Raw genomic sequence first — 17,641 nt, forward strand, 5'->3', positions numbered from 1 at the left:
ATTGATAAGATAGATTCTCCATATCCAAGTCTGAGCCATCTTCATTTATCAAAACTGTGAAAAAACAACAATTGTCTTGTCCAAATTCTGCTGCCCTATAACAACCAGATTTTCCATTTCATTATCTTGTGCTACAAAATGGACTGCAAAGTCTTAGTTCCTCCCTCACACATTGAGAAAAATGATTTCAAATCACAAGGACTCAAAATACATAGTAAGACAAGTAAAACAAAAAACATGTTTTCCCCAAATAGTCCTGATTTATTTTACATATACTGTATGTATATACATATCAGGAAATTACATTAAAATAACATTTACAAATTAAAAAACTTCTTAAATATATACACTAGACAAAATTTTCCCCTTAGGACTGCATAATTGCAATGGAACTTAGAAGGGCACATTTAATGAGCAACCCCACCCAAAACACGCCTTTCCAGTTTTGATTGAAAGGAGCAGGGTTTGATCCCGTGCTGGGGAGTGGGGAAAAAAAAAAAAAAAAATCAACCCCAGCTTCCACTCAAACTAAAAGACAAATTCATTTTGGATGGGGCTACTCTACTGCAACAAAAAAAACCAAAAAAAAAAAAAAAACTAAAAATTGGAAAGAATAGAATAGCTGATCATCTTCAGTCAGATGATATTCCATGTTGACCATATTCAAACAGTAAAAAGTAAAATTAATTTTTAAAGCTCATCACAAAACAATACCCTGTGCCAAAGATGTTGCCAGCAAGTTTATAATAGCTTTCAAGCAGCCCAAATAGTCCACAATCCAGAGAAAGTTCCGATCCGGCTACTCTACTTCGTCCTGAGCTGTGTAGAGGGCCTGGTTCCTTCTTTTAATCCTCACATTACCTTGTCCATGTTCGTCACTCAGTCTCTTAAGTTGCCTTTCTGGGTTTTTTCCTTCACCGTCAGTGTGACTGCTCTCTGAACGTTCCTGTTCATCGTTGGTTGAATCCATGGCATCATCTGAAGAAACAGCCATAGAATCTGGCAAAACACGGAAATTAGAGAAGCTTGGGGAATATTCTGGAGAGGGCTCCAAAGAACGCACAGAGATGCCTTCCTCATCTTCTTCATCATCGTCTTCCAGAGTGATCTCATCAGGATTAATTGAAGAAGACAGGATAGAAGTGTCAGTGCTGTATTCACTAGGATCTTCTAGGGATCCATTGCTTTCTGCGTCATTATCTTCTGCAGCATCAAACTCTCCACCCTCATCATCTAGTTGTCCGACTTTAGCATTGATGTCAAGAAGTCCGAAATGGGCACAGAACTCTGTGGTCTGAGGATTAATAATGTGAGAAGCCACTCTCTTGTGCTGAGGATTGTTTGGGTCATAACAAGGAAGGCTGGCACTGAAGTTGCATGGGATAGCAAGGTCATGGCCTAAATCTGTCAAGACTTTTTGCTTCATTTGTTCAGTAGTACTGTAATCCCACCTGTCATTAAACAACACCAACATTATAATTCTAATAAAAGAACATAAAGTCATAATATAGGCAGATTAATGGGAAAACAAATAAAAGTTTACACTTTATAGAAGCTGCAAATAGGAAAAAGGCATGAACTACTGTTCCCAATTTGGCACTTGTGAAGCTTACTATAGGTCTATGAATCTGGAGAATGACATAACACTGATTGGGTGCGGAGAGGGAATACACACTATTCACACTTTTCCTGGATGAACTGGTGTTTGCACTGTCGTCTTGATTGCATATATATTATTAGGAATGATTGGACACCGAATCTTTGTTTTATTGTGTGCGTTTTACAAGGAACATCATGTTTATTATTGTACATTATGTAGTATAATATTTAATTTTCAATTGAAGTATATTAAATAATTGTGTTCATATTGCATCATTGGCGCTGTATACTATTTTAAATTTATGAACCAATAGGACTGCTATTAGGTACTAGGTCAACTTGATTATGTAGTGCAGAATTCAATTTTATTACAGACTTGCACAAATGTTTTGTCATTCTAAATTAAAAAACATCCCATAGTCTCTCAACTGGCATTATTAGTGCATTGAAGAAAAAAAAAAAAAAAAATTTCTATTCGATACCTAAATAATTCCAAACATGTCACATTAGACCACTGATGTCTAAATCTGCATTACCACCAATATCTCCCTATATGAAATTAATTTTTTCTGACTCAAAAAGGTAACCAAGCAGCAACTGTTTGGTCCTCAGGACCAGAACTAAAAACGGTAGAAAAGTAGTTATCACAAATAAAACTGGGAGGGGTTTGCTAATCTATAGACCCATATCTATGGTTTACTCTGTGCAATGGCAACATTATGGCATATGATGCCTGAATGATCCCTTCATACTTGAACAGTGTTAATTTACTCACCTGCTGTGCAGTCCATTGTTCTCAGGCATGTTCCATGTATTTGAAGTTACATTGAGAAGGTCTTTAGTAGCTTTCAGGACACAAAGCCATTCAAGGTCATACTCTAAGCAGTTAGATTTGCTGGGATCATGCTTCACTTCAACAATCTAATTAAAAACAAACTAATATGAAATCCTATGTACAATTTTTTTTTTATTTAAATAGTCTTTAATAGTATTGAAATATAGTAACATAAATGCTGAAAAAAACATGCACGTATGTGCAACATAGTAGGAGCTGTACTTAAGGCTGGCCATAAACGAGTCCCTTTTTTTTTTTGTTTTTTTCAATTCAACCAGTGGGATGAACGGAAAAAAAAAAAAAAAAAATTAATAAATATTACTGACTTGATTCACCCATCCACACATTTGATTGAAACGTGGGAATCCTCCCGTATTCTAACAAGTTTCATTCAAATAGGATGGGAGTGCATTGCATTCAACAAAAAAGGAGCAGGAAGACTTCCCCGTACCTGTGGACAAGCCTAGTGCAAGTAGAGAAAGGAACATGGGCCCCTTGACACTTAGGGCATATAAGGCTATAAGGCAGATGTGATGTTGATTACCAAATCAGTGCCAAAATAGGTACAATGAAGTATAAAATAGATGGGTAAGCTTATCAGTAAGTTTCAGAAAACAACATCCAAATACTTAACAGAAAACCAGTCTCACCTGGAGAAATTCCCGACGTGGCAAGCACTTATCTAGTGCCAAGAATTTGGTTGCTTTGGGCAATTCTCCTTCTTTGTTCTGTAAGGGAAAATATTCTTGTTAACCCACAGCAGTAATAAAAATGAATGTTTTTTTTTTTTGTTTAACCACTTGCACTTTTTTGTGAGATGACGCTGAGGTACTTTTAAAAAAAAAAAAAAAAACCACAGACAATTGCACAGCCATGCAACACTGTACATAAATGAAAGTTATGTCCTTTCCACACACACAAATTTTTTTTGTAACTTTTTGTTTTAAAACCAAACCAGTAAAATTAAAAAAACAAAAAAAAAAAACTAAAATTTTGTCATAAAATTTAGGCCAAAATGTATTCTGCTACTATGTCTTTGCTAAAAAAAACAAAAACAAAATCCCAATACATGTAAATTTGGTTTATGTGAAAGTTATAGCGTCTTAAAAAAAAATCAGCAACTTATAGTGGGCATTATGACACTGAGCAGGAAGGGGTTAACATCTGGGGCGATCAAAGGGTTAACTGTGTGCCATTTGCTGTTTTACGGTGTGTTTTACTGGGGAAAAAATGCTGCTGTGCAGAGAAACACAGCAGCATGTTACTGCTGGTAAGTCTCTTGCCAATCGCCAGGTGCCGCCGGGGAATCTCTGTCCAGGACCAGGTGATCGCCATCTGTAGCTACCAATGGTGGCACGGGTAGGCCGGCATGCACCCCCTACCCTGAAATGCAAAATTTACACACACACACACACACACACACACACACACACACACACACACACACACACACACACACACACACACACACACACTTTTGCGTAGCCCTGTAGCAGTATTTCTGCTATAGGGCGAAGGGCAACTGACTAATAGGTTTACAGCAGGATACTAATAGTATTTAAAGTGATATAACCACTTGCCAACCGCACTATAGTCAAACAACGGCCACAGCGTGGTTTTCCATATCTGGGAGGGCGTCATGTGTTTATTTTTTTTATAACAATCATGTTATACTTACCTGCTTTGTGCTATCGTTTTGAACAGAGAAGCCCCAATACTCTTCTTCTCGGGTCCTGCCCCCCCCCCCCTCTCCACCGAGTGCCCCCAATAGCAAGCCGCTTGCTATGGGGGCACTGTGCATGCTTGCTCCCGAGCCTCGTTCTATGCGTTCATAAGACACAGAGCCACAGCTCAGCCCTGCCCCCACTGTCTCCTCATTGGCTAACTGGCTTGTGATTTACAGCAGTGGGAGCAAATAGCTCCCGCTGCTGTGTCTCAGCCAATGAGGAGAGAAAGACCTGGGGCAACCGATGGTCCCGTACACATCACTGCATCCAGAGGGGGCTAGGGTGAGTTTTGGGCCAGCGGGCCTAGCAGCAGCACCCAGGTTTTTTACCTTCATGCGTAGAATAGTTATGAAAACCAGAACAAAATTATTGGAGAATAAATAGGCTTTATTCCCCAGTCTCTCTAATGAAACCAAAATGATTTGGTCATTATGGACAAGAGCTACAGATCTGCTCCAGTTTTCATAAAATTGTTTATAGAGGTTTTCAGAATGCAAGGTACGTGAAAGCACTCACTGCTTGTAATAGAGGGAGGAGTCTCCTTTTGTTTATTACATAGTTACATTGGTCCAGCCTGAACCAATGTAACTTTTCACATAACATACCTGTGGGATCCCTCTACAAGCTGAAAATCACTGTAGTAGCCACTGCTACTCCAGCAATCTCCACTAGATTTAAAGTCACATGCCACGCATCTACCCTGTTGCATTCTGAATACAGGTCAGCTGCTTGACACGGGCGCCATTTAGAAAATGCTTTGCATTTTCACAATAAATGCAAAGCACGCTCTGGATTGTAAGATGTGGAGAAACAGGGTGGCGACATAAAACAAGATGAAAAACAACATAAGGATGAATACAAGAAAACAGGGATATTTCTTACCTGGTGCTGCATAAAAGCAGCAAACTTAACATGCAAGTGAGCTGAAAACCAGTATGATGGCTGAAGATGGTGGAGAAGTTCAGCAGCTGCTGGGCTGCCCAGAGTGTTATTTTCTACCTCTTGCCTGAAAAAGTCTTTTTTCTTCAGTAGCTGATTCTTGTTACCATAGTGATAGATACTACGGGGCCAGTCATGAGACAAGAAGATGTCCATGGGCTCTTTTATCTGAATGAAGGAGAAAAAAAAAAATATATAGATTATTAGTTATTAGCACAGTGTTCTGAAGCTATACACTTAATTCTTGACATCTAAAACTAAAAGTGATTCCCAAGAGACAAAAAATACAGTTTGTGGAGCCCTTTTAAGGCATGCAAATACATGCCTGCAATAATACTAGCATTTGAACAGGTACTTTTTAGAGATATAGATATACTTTTAGGAAGGAGACCCTGATCATTTAGTTAACCACCATGACCCTGCGATAACTAGTCTCTGAAGTAATAATTATTACAAAGCAGGGTTGTTTTTTAATATTAGGGGATATTTATCACATGTAGGACAGCCTAAATTAAGACTAAGATTTTTTGGATCATGTGAGAAAATAAGAAGCAACATGCTAATTATACGTATAATACAATAACCTAGTACAGGGGTGCCCAAAGTGTAGCCTGACACTTTCTTTTTTGCAGGCAGAGTGCAATAAGCTATTGTCTTTCCTGCTTTATGTTTTGCATTTTATAGCACTGCTCTTTCCTAGGAGGTGTGATGACTTACTGACCCTATTTAGAGGGACATATGTATAAATGGGGAAATAGTAACATTAGGTTACACGTTGTATGTATAAAATGCATGTACTTGTTTGTGTAAATATTTGTCTCTACATTTATCCGAATTATATGTTAAAGCAGGGAGTCTTCGGCTACCATAAACGTACACACAAAAGGCTAAAGGCTTTGGGGAATTGTTCCCTAGAGTGAATAGTAATGTTGCTTCCATACAACAGCACTTGGCTGCCATAGAGAAGTATATTCAAATGCACTCCGTTACTGAAATTAGATAAAAGTGTTAACGTGTTGGAAACTAAAGCCCTAGGCAAATTTTTACATGAGGACAATTTTCCAATTTCATCTAAATGCATTTGTCATAGCAATGGACATTAGAAAATAATAGTAAAAGGGTAAAGTGATAGACTGATCTGGTGTTTGATAAGAAAAAAAAAAAGTGCAGTAACACATACCAATTAATCTTGGCCTTTCACTATTAGGCTACTTTCACACTGATCCACCGCAAAAACGCATAGGCGTTTTTAACTGCGCTTTTGCCGTGCTAAGCGTTTTTAAAAAAAGGACATGCGACTTAAAAACTGCACCAAAAAAAGCTTCTCAGAGGCGTTTTTGAGGCACTTTTAATTGATTTCAATGGGAAGAGGCATTTTTTTTTTAACTCACGAAACATGCCCCAAGGATGTTGCAAGGGGGAGTTTTTACACCACACTGCAATAGATAGATATGCATTCACATACATAGGGAAGCATTTTCTTGAGCTTTTCAGGTGATTTTTTTTTTAAATGCAAAAACGCTTCAAAAACTCCTCAGTGTGAAAGTAGCCTTACTACTATGAATGACAGCATTTCACACACACACACACACACACACACACACACACACACACACACACACACACACACACACACACACACACACACACACACACACACACACACACACACACACACACACACACACACACACACACACACACACACACACACACACACACACACACACACACACGGCTCCCAATAGGAACAGATGTATAGGCATCTTCCTTTCACAAGGGAGTTCGAATAGGCATTGGAATGGGGGTGGGAGCAGGTTTAAGCATAGTTAGGAAAAGCCTGGACCTCCACTTTAAATAGAAAGTTTAGTCTGGAGCTGGAATTTAAAATACCATATACAGCTATTGTCACACACATGCAGTGGCACATCTCAACAAGGTGACTACATGAAAAGGTAATCTGTACAAGATCAGTCAGAAAGTTGTAAATGTAGTGAAGCGATTGTGGCTGCCATTCCATCTACTTTGCGTGTTTCAAAATTTTCTTATGTCCCAAGCATCAATACATTGCATGCATAGAAACAGTATGTTGGACGGTGTATGACCTTCACTCCAGTCCCAGCTTGGGTTTTCAGTTCTCCTATGCAATTCTTTGGGCACCCCTGATCTAGTTCATACCTGTTTGAGTTTAAAGACTTCTACGTTCCGCACATGGTAAGCACTTCTAATTGAATCTTTGGTATATGGAGGGTGTTCAAAATGACCTAAAGGAACAACAGAATATGTAATGTACAGAACTATTAATGAGAGAGCACCAATAACATATCTCAAACTCCACTGACGGAGTTCTAGTCTTTGCAAAACAGCACATGGAGGAATACTGGTTACAGTTCAGCGAGAGAAAATACAAAAAAAAAACACACCAAACCATATTCAGTTTCGGGTTAAAACACTGCAAGTAAGAAATAAAATGATCAGTCTCTGTAATATTGTGTTTGAAATTACTTTACTCCGACCTGCTTTTTAAAGCACAGGTGAGCTTAGAATGGGTTGTGTTGGAGCCAGAGGAGGAAGGCTCTCTGTGGCAGCTAAGAAGCAGAAAGAAGGATCATGCTCACAGTCTGTTCTGAAGCTGAAGAAAGCCATTTGATGCAAATAAAGCAGACTGTTTTCATAAGACTATGCTGCTGCTTTCTGTATATATTATTTAATAAACCATAAGAAAACACAGAAACAATGATGCCAGTTATTTATTACCTTTTCTATAGTCATGGTGTTTGAAGATCCCAGAAATTCCTCCAATTCTTACACCTTGATACTTCACTACCCCGGCATATCCTAAAAAGCCCAAACAAAAAATATTGAATATTACATTTCAAATACAAAGCCACTGTAATGGCTAAACAGTTATTAGTAGCACGTGGTTTGTAAAGTGGACCTCTCAGGAAATGGTTGAAACTCAGTCAGGAGTGTGCTGATAATACCCTGCATGACAGGGATCATCAGGGCAGCACGCGAGTAGAAATATTAGAGCAATAAAAACCTCTCTATCCAAAACTAAAAACAAATTTTTTGCCTGGAGTTTTGATTTTTATTGCACAAAAAAAAAAAAAAAAAAAAAAAAAAAACCCCACACACTTGTAAAGCTAGCTGTGCCAAGAAATATCTATGGTCATGGAAACTGCGATTATTTTACATTAGAAGACAACGACAAATCACTTGACCCTTGTAAAATGAGACGGTTTTTATAAGCAAATTGATCTAGTATCCAAAACATGAGATTTAGTTGTGTATAAACAAGCAGTTTCCCCCCCCCACTGTTGTGCAGATAAAGATGCACATGGAGAGCTAAATCAAAGCAGAACATGCTGCAAAAACACTTACCCAAGTAGTAAATATTTGGTGCAACCCAGCCTCCATAAGGCAACTCTTGGAGATGATTGGATGCCTCATGATTTCCCCCAATGAAGATTGTAAGTATTGGAGCCTTCTTCTCTCCAGAGTAATATCTATGAAACAACATAATCATACATTTAATTCTGTATACGGATGTGAGATACTGTAGCATTTGAACCTCCTTACCATTATGCTACCAATTTAACCTTCCTCTTGTGTTAGTTTCCTGTTACCATCTCTTATGTTAACGGGTCGGTTTTGACCCGTGTCTTAAATCAGCTGTAAAATATACTAAAAACAGTTATCTATCATCCAATTTGTTTCTCATATCTTGGTTACCTTGTTAGGCTTCCTTATCCATGAAAATATTGTTTTTAATAATTTTGGTGTTGGCCCCTGGGCCTTTTTTTTTTGTCAGTATACCCCTCGATTTCAATTAAAAAACAATGTAAAATGAACCTCAAGAGAATCATATAAATAAATAAAAGGTTGTTATGTCACCTGACTATTACTGAGGGGATTTAGAACACATCCCTGAAATAAATTTGTTTTGTTTATTTTTTCATTTTAATATTATTAACTTTAGTAACATCTATGGTGTTACGGGTCAGTTTGGACCCATATATATATATATAATTACTTCAAAAAGGCAAAAAAGTCTCTTTTTTTCAGCAATAGAACTTTAGTACAAACACAAAATGAAAAAACAGAATATATATATATATATATATATATATATATATATATATATATCTATCTATCTATCATAAATATAACCAAATCTAGATTTGCAAGGTCAAACAAACAACAACCAATCAAGCAAGCAAATCAAACCAATAGAAATCAATTACTTGTTCCAACACTAATAAAAAACAAAATCAGAGTAAAAGTCTGTGTGCAAGAACATGTATGTGTGTGCGTGTGTGTGTTTAGATGCATGTGTGGCAAAAAGTGACACTTTTAGTGTGTTCTTTGCAGAGATATTTGTTGCAGTTGAAGCACAGTACATTTGTCTTTCTGTCCTTACTGCTTGGGCAGACCTGACACCTCTTTCTTTTAGAATCAGGTGGCCTGAGTGGGGTTGTGGTTGTGGCTGTGGTGGATGATGTTGAGGGACAAGACGTTCATCCACTGTCACCTCTGGCCCAGGGTTGAACATCAGTGGAAGGAGCTGCACCCATCTCTCCCAGACATCCCTGATGGGAGCAAGTTTGTCAGATCTTGCTCTGGTATCTTCGTTGTCAAATCTGAGGACTCTTGATATCATTTGAAAGGTCTGAAGTGACATTGTTGCCCGGAAAATATTTCTGCCTGTCGATGCATCCCACAGACTATCAGTGGCCTCATTGCAGGATCTGTACACTCCAGCAAGAAGAAGAACACCAATATAGGCATCCAGGTATTCCTCATCAATGTCTTTCCACATGCTGCCATGGACTTTTTTTTTCCTTCAAGGTTTGTCATAGCAATGATGACTCTTTTTAGTGACAATGGCATAAATAGCTCAAAACATGTCTTGATGTCACTGACTCTCATCACAGCAAAACTTGTGATTCCAGGGGTCATTTTGATGACATTTGCAGCAACTGCCCTGCCATGTACATCAGGAGGTACTGAGCTCCAACAGATCTTACCATTTTAGGACTTGAATATTTCAGCGGGAGCTGCTTCAGCACCGGTGGCCTCCTCATCAGACGTGTCTGTGTCTTCTGGATGATACTCCACATTGTCTTCCTCCTCAGAAACCTGCTCATCCAAATCACTCTGCTCCTCTGTGTCCTCTCCCTCATTTTCACCAAAAATATTATCCAGAACTTGGCTCAATGAAAATCTTCTTCTCATTTTTGCATGCTACAAATTGGAGATGTGCACTCTGCAAGTCAAAATGAGAATCCCCTAAAGCTCACATGATTGGGAGAGGAGCTGGCTGTCAGTGTGCTGGTTGACAGTGAACTTATGATTTCAGTTTTGGCTCTAATTATTGCTTTATAATCTTATTTTTATAACTGGGTCGAAACCGACCCTAACAACACAAAGGTCATAATTTCAACTTGAGCATTTTATAATTTAGTGAAAACAATTTTTTGTTTTTTATTTTGTTGAAATAGAGGTTCCTGACAAAGTCATAAAGCCTTGATGCAATAAACAAATTTATACGGTTATTTTATGCATTTAAAACCTAAAAACGGGTCGGTGCCGACCCTAACACAAGAGGAAGGTTAATAGCAGGATCACAACAAAACGATCACTGAAATGAAGGAATTATAATATAAGTGCCATCATCTAACAAAAGTAATTGTCCTCATTTTTAAAAACAAAAATAGTAACATTGTGTTTTTTAGAGTCAAATGTCTCTTCACCAAAAATTATATGTAAATGTATTCAGAAGCCTTGAGAGTGCATGAAAGTTATACTCCAACACCCACAAAAGACTATTGGGTCCATAAGTATACAGCCACCCTGCAACAAATGTAAAATATGATACTTTTCTTCAATTTGATTAGGTTGTGCTGCATGCAGTATGCTTGGTAGCATTTTCTTTTGAATTCGAAGCAGATGTGCATGGCTCCACCCACATAGCTAAGTCATCCATTCACATGGGTCTGTGAATGGAAGACTACAATTCCCAGCACAAGTGTGGCAGTGTAGTCACACCTGTAGTCCAGCTTTTACTTCCTCCCACCCCATAATGGAAGGTATGTACCTTCATATGGGGTCTGGGATTGGAGGGAGAGTTTGCACAATGCACTGATGCAGGCTTCAATGCAAAAATATAACAAATTGACATTTTTTTTATGTGGGTGCATTTATTAAATGCACCCACATTTATCAATTAGCACAAGATGAATTTTGCCTTGAGAGGGTTAGGAGAAGGGCATAACATCACACTCTGATAAAAACAACCAGTACAGTTCTCAGTATGCGGCATGAACACATCTTGAGGTTGACTTACCAACGGCAAACAATGTTCACTTTGCAAGGAAATTTTACCCAAAGCTTAGAGGATCAGGTGCAGCTCTGCTGACTTTGATCATCCAATCACATTCAAACAAAAATGTTTTCTCCCCCAATTTCCTTGCATGTGATTGGGTAATCTTTGCAATGTAAAATTTCAACATATTCACTAAACACTGAGGAAAATTTTCCCCGCAAGACGAACAACCTATGTGCTTTCAATAAGTCAACCTCATGGTGTTATATTCAAAAAAATAAAAATGCCTTACTTGTAAAATGTCTGCATCTGACGGTACTTTTGGGGCACAGCCATGCATTTCATGTCCCCCTCATTCCTCACTGCCTGAAAGTCACCACAGCAGAGCAGGAGATCAACTTTAGTGTTCTCTTTCTTCTCCAGGAACTGGATAGTCTCGTAGATCTTATCAAGTTCACCATGACAGCATCCTTCCACTGCAATCTTCATAGCTGCTGTAGTGTGGTCACAAATCAATCTCAGAGGCAAGTCTCTCTTTATACGCTCATCTGCAGGAACAAATTGCACTACAATAAGACTATACAGTACAATTAAAAAAGAAAAAAAAAATGCAACACACACTTACTTTAAAATTGTAAATACATTCAACAACTAATAAATTCTTGGACCCAACAGACACCTTGTTTTAAAGTGCACTTTTTCCTTACGATAGCCTTATTAATTCAAACCTTAACTCGAAAATGTCGGGGCAGGTCATCATTACAAAATCACATTATTATTTTGGGAAAAGCTTATAATATTTAAAGCAGAACTCCAGTCACAGGCCTCTATAAAGACTTAAGGCAATAAAAACACCACCTGGCACCCTTGACCTCTCTGTCTGGACAGTGCTGAACACATGCATGCACCCTCCCAAGAAAAAAAAAAAATGTCTTTAGTAATACACACTAAACTGAGCATGTGCAGCTTGCCCCAAGGCTTTGCTCTATCAGCAGATGGATTGGGGACAGTAGAAGGGGAGGATCAGAGAAGACAGGATCAAACATTCGTTTTACACAATGCAGAGGATTAACCCCTTAGGTCCCACAGTGAGTATAACAAGCCTTTACTGCATATACAGACTGATGTCACTGTTGTGGGTTTAGGAACACTTTAATATCTGAGGAATATTCCCTCCCCTTAACAGTCTATTTGCCTTAATAAAGCAGCCCCGTAGTCTCCTGGGACTTGTCTGTTCTCCAAGCTCTGGTGATCAGTAGATTTTTTGGCTCCCCACATGCTACAATCTCCTATAGATCTAGCAGCAAGCCATTTGTTGTAAAGCCTTTCCTGGCTGGAAGCAGTGACCGAATACAGTCATATCCCACGTGATGCCCGTGCAGCAGAACACGTGCACAGAGGAGGGCTCACTCCGACTGTCAGCTCCCCATGTCAACCTCTATAACAGCTCAGGTCCCCCCGGCAGGCCGCAGCCTTCCCGAACACTGAATCAATGAGGGGGGGCAGCCTTTCACACCCGTACCTCTCAAAATAAGTGAGCGCAGAGACCACACACCTCCCCCTATTAATAACATGGTATCCCCTTCCATTCCTCTCACCCCCAGTACCCCTCTCCTTACCTGAGCTCTTCCGAACACTGACTTCCTGGAGCCGCAGGAAGATGTCTAGATGTGTTCGTGACGTAACGAAATGGGCGTACAATTCTTTTGTCTACTTTCATTGGTCGCTTTTCTCTTGAAAGACGTAATTGTCTCCTCCCGAAACTCAAAGAACAACAATACGTCACGCTTTAGTCACATGTTCCTCTGTGCAGGCAGTTTTACTTCAGAAAAATGACCAATATATGTTATAGAACAAGCCTTAGTTAAAAATGTTCGGTTTAATCACAGCTAACGTGTGGCGTATACAGAATGAAGGACATAACATTTTGCAGAAGATATGAAACATTCAACAGGCAGGTATATTAGTAACACTCTGTGGGGTTAGTCCTATGGTCCCGGAAGTATCCGTGGAACGCATCCCTGAGATGCAGGAAGAGGAAGTCATGTTTCCAGGAGTGGAGTGCGCACGCCCAGCTATGGGGTTGGCAACTGCCCTGGTTCCCCACTAAGGAGGATCCTCAGGACCTGGTCAGAGTGAGTGATGTTCAGTGTCAGTGGTCTGTATGTGTCATCTGTGTGCATAGTACTTGGGGGGGCTCTACGGAGATGTGAGCTTGGCTATGGGGGGAGTGAGGGAGCCTTTGTAATCATTGTCTTCATGAATGGATAAATCAGTCCCTATGTTAGTGTGAAGCTTCTCTATGACACACGGCCATACACTGGATCAGAGGTGAGCGGACACAGGGATTGATTTACTAAAACTGGAGGGTGCAAAATCTGCTGCAGCTGTTCATTGTGGCCAATCAGTTTCTAACTTCAGCTTGTTCAATTAAGCGTTGACAATAAAACCAGATTTTGCACTCTCCAGTTTTAGTAAATCTCCCCCACAGAGACATATTGGGTGGTGATGAATATTGAGGTATGTGGGGGATTAACAAGGAGAAATATGTCATTGTTTGTAAATATTGGCTGATTTCAGGGCTTCTGCTCATCAATGACATTACACAAGTTGTATGCATTGTAGTGCCAGCCATGAGAAATCACTTAAAGTCACTGATTGTGACTGTGTCAACGGGGTTAGAATCCCTGTCTTGGTATGTGTACACACCCAGACACTGCCTTCCCAGTTAAAGAGGAGCAGTTGAGGGGTGGTAAAAGCATGGCAGGGTTTTGCAGCCCCCAACGGCAAGTGTAAAGGCAAAATACAGGTTTGTGGCTGTTTCTATTCTTGGCCGATAGCGTCCACCAATAAATCCAGGCATTTGCACCAAACATTCTAAGGTAGGAATTGTTCTAAAATGTACATCATGAAATGCAGCGATGAGGAGGAAGAGACAGTGAGGAGCAGCACTGCAGGAGGGAGAGGAGAGGGGGATGTGTGGAAGGATAGCACACCACCATACTGTCTGTGTTTAGAGCCCGCTCACATGAATATCAGATTGGGACAAGTACCTGTGTCTGTGCAGCCACCACATCCCAATAGACATGAGTAGATTGCCTGAGTGTGGCCCCTGGTGGCTGAATCCGCATAAACCCATTCACGGGTGTCAGCGCCCATCTAAATGAGGCCCTAGGTGGGCAAACTCTGGCCTTCCAGCTGTTATGGAACTACAAGTCCTCTTATGCCTATGCAAGTGTTGCTTGAGGCTGTCAGAATCTTGCAGTGCCTCATGGAAATTGTAGTTGCACAACAGCTAGCGGGCCAATGTCTGCCTACTCCTGCCCAAGGGGTATTCCTGAAAACTCATCTCTTTAGGGAAGTCTATTCCACCTTCACCCAACATATGAATTTTGCTTTCTTCATCAACTCATGTCCACAGTTATGACCTTGTGTGTCACTTGCTTTTTAGAATGTAAGCTCTTATGAGCAGGGCCCTCCTAATCCTCTTGTACTCAATTCTATTGTAAGTTTGCTGTCCCCCTTTATATTGTAAAGTGCATCACTAATTTACTGATCAACATATCAGTCTGGATGTCACAACACTTCCTCAAACTCAACCTGTCCAAAACCGAGCCCGTAATATTTCCTCCCCCACATGCCCCTTCTCCTGACTTCTCTATCTAGATCACTGACTCAACTATTAACCCGTCCCTGCATGTCTGGGTGCTAGGTGCAATCCTGGACTCTGAACTCTCCTTTTAACCCCAAATCCAACCACCTTCCAAAGCTTGCCGCCTCAACATCCGCAACATCTACAAAATACTCCCCTTCCTAACCAATGACACCACAAAGCTGCTAATCCCCTCTCTGGTTATCTCTCATCTTGACTTCTGCAATTCCCTCCTCATTGGCTTACCTTTACATAGGCTATCCTCCCTTTAGTACACCATGAATGCTGCTGCCAGGCTCATTCACCTTACCAACTATCAGAGGCGTCCCTAGGGTTGGTGTCACCCGGTGCGGTAACACGGGGTGTCACCCCTCCAGAGAGGAAGGAGCGGTGCCTGTGTAGCAGTAAAATTAGTATCCCTTGAAGAGATGTATCCCCTGAAGCAACTGCGCATGTGTCGGTTTCAGGCCGAAATTGGCACATGCACAGTTGCTTCAGGGGATACTCATTTTACCACTACACTGGGGTGGGGGCAGCTGTCACTGTGCCGGCATCCTGCTCTGTACCCCCTGTGATGGTGTCACTCGGTGCAGCTCGCACCCCCCAGGGACACCACTGCCAACTATTTAGTGTCTGTTACCACTCTCTGTCAATCCCTCCACTAGCTGTCACTCGCCCAACAAATTAAATTCAAAATACTACCAACAACTTACAAAGCCATCCACAACTCGGCCCCCAGCTACATCAATAACCTATTCTCAAAATACCAACCAAATCATTCTGTTCATTCCTTCCAAGACCACCTGCTCTCTAGCTCCCTCGTCGCCTCCTCACATGTTTGCCTGCAAGACGTCTCCTGAGTCCCTCCCATCCTATGGAATTCCCTACCCCAATCTGTCCGATTATCTCCTACTCTGTCCACTTTTAGGCTATCCCTGAAAACATTTCTCTTCAGAGAAGCCTGTCCTGCCTCTGCCTAACAACTGTACTTATATTTTCTCCATCAGCTCATTAACCGTAGCTATTACCTTTTTGAATCACTTAACACTCCCTTTTAGATTGTAAGCTCTATCGAGCAGGGCCCTCTGATTTCTACTGTATGAAATTGTATTGTAACTGTACTGTCTGCCCTCATGTGGTAAAGCGCTGTGCAAACTGTTGGTGCTATATAAATCCTGAATAATAATGATAATATATCCTGTATAATAATAACAACAACATAATAATATCCAGAATCTGAATAATCTAAATAATATATCCTGTATAATAACAGTAATAATAATATATCCTGTAAAATTATAATACATCCTGGATAACAATAATAACAACAATAATACATTCTGTAAAATAATAATATAATAAAAAATATAATAGTAATAATAAGCATTCAGTTTGTAACAGAGACATGCAGAAGAGGCAGAATTTTGTCACAACCAGCCCAAGAGTAATAACAATCCCCTCCATAAAAAAGAGCAATGTGATTTAGCATTAGAATACATTCCTGTTTATAGGTGTAACCCTTAGTGTTGTTGGTTTCAGTTTCCTGACATATTCAATGAGCATGTTGTGATTGTCACCTCAAACATTGTTCTCTGTACAAGCAGTGTGATAACTATTAGCATATGAATAACGAAATGTCTGACCAGAGATGCCAGAGGCACATCATCATCAACATTATCATAAAACAAAACCGTGCAATACTTGATGTGCTTAGTCTTGGGTTTGAATACTCCAGAATTTGCTAAAAGAGTGAATTCTATTTCATAGGTATTTGAATATTTGTTGTCTTTTTTTTTTTTTTTTGCAAAGTGACTTAAAAAAAAAGTATAATTAAAGGCAACACTTTTTGTTTTGGATAGAATGGTGAGGGATTAGGACACCTATCAGGATTTTATTGCTGTCTTTGCTCCTGTTCACCTTCTGTATTTGTCATGAGAGTGAAAGAGAATCCCAAATTGTAGGTTGTCAGGTGTAAAAAGGAAATCTTCCAGTGGGGACAACCAGGAATCCAGGGAACGCCTCACTTTGGAGGAATCTCTTCTCACTTCCTGTTTTGGCCCTGGGACAAGACTGAACAGAAATCTCCTCAATGGGAAAAAAACTGACAGGGGTTATAACCCTCCATTACCCTATCCAAAATGGTAAGAAAATGATTTCCTTTAGTTCTACTTTGACACTTGGTGAAAGTTGCATAGCATGAGGAAGTCATGTACAGTATTTCATCATTCTGACTTTTTAACGACATTGGGAACACCTTAAGCTTTGCTGGTTTTTACTCAAGTTAAGTGTTGCACAATTAAGACCTGTTACACTGACAATGACATGCATGAACATTTCTAAAGACATATACGTGTATATAATAATTAAAAATGGTGTAATGCACACAGTGTGTTTTACCTGGATTTAGATACATTCGCTTAGCTTTGTTTAGAGAGAATATCATTTTGTGTGTCCTGGGGCAGATTAGATACTCCGGACACATGTAAACACCAGTACATTTAAAAAATGTGCATTTGTTAAATTTTTCAAAAGGTGAACTTAACCTTTAAGCATTTTGCGGG

At 39.8% G+C, this 17,641-nt stretch overlaps 2 protein-coding genes across 4 annotated transcripts in view; one reads left to right on the forward strand and one right to left on the reverse strand.

Annotated features, from left to right (window-relative positions):
• Nucleotides 1-240: 240 nt before the first annotated feature.
• On the reverse strand, nt 241-13,183 carry DBR1 (debranching RNA lariats 1). The gene is made up of 9 exons (XM_089671634.1): nt 13,048-13,183; nt 11,721-11,976; nt 8,485-8,609; nt 7,858-7,938; nt 7,279-7,364; nt 5,044-5,268; nt 3,085-3,162; nt 2,375-2,520; nt 241-1,451 (listed from the first exon to the last, which is right to left on the reverse strand). Exons 2-9 carry the CDS (start codon nt 11,915-11,917, stop codon nt 800-802), a joined length of 1,590 nt encoding a protein of 529 aa, XP_089527760.1. The 5' UTR covers nt 11,918-11,976; nt 13,048-13,183; the 3' UTR covers nt 241-799.
• A 222-nt stretch (nt 13,184-13,405) lies between these two features.
• VPS8 (VPS8 subunit of CORVET complex) overlaps nt 13,406-17,641 on the forward strand; it is a 300,342-nt gene continuing 296,106 nt past the window's right edge. For all 3 annotated transcript variants that reach the window (XM_089671617.1, XM_089671621.1, XM_089671618.1), the window contains exon 1: nt 13,406-13,563. In XM_089671617.1, the coding sequence (XP_089527743.1) occupies nt 13,563 (1 nt within the window). In that variant the 5' untranslated portion in view covers nt 13,406-13,562. The remainder of the gene's footprint in view (nt 13,564-17,641) is intronic.

Source organism: Staurois parvus, unplaced genomic scaffold (genome assembly GCF_062004578.1).
Source record: "Staurois parvus isolate SC_StPar_1 unplaced genomic scaffold, SC_StPar_1.0 ptg000011l, whole genome shotgun sequence".
NCBI lineage: Eukaryota > Metazoa > Chordata > Amphibia > Anura > Ranidae > Staurois > Staurois parvus.

What these genes read in the sequence shown, in the direction of transcription:
- DBR1 (XM_089671634.1), bottom strand. Translation starts at nt 11,917, where the DNA reads ATGAAGATTGCAGTGGAAGGATGCTGTCATGGTGAACTTGATAAGATC. An exon ending in ACCAAATATTTACTACTTGG is followed by an intron (nt 7,939 to 8,484) that starts GTAAGTGTTTTT and finishes TGGGCTTTTTAG; the next exon opens with GATATGCCGGGGTAGTGAAG. An exon ending in ACACCATGACTATAGAAAAG is followed by an intron (nt 7,365 to 7,857) that starts GTAATAAATAAC and finishes TTGTTCCTTTAG; the next exon opens with GTCATTTTGAACACCCTCCA.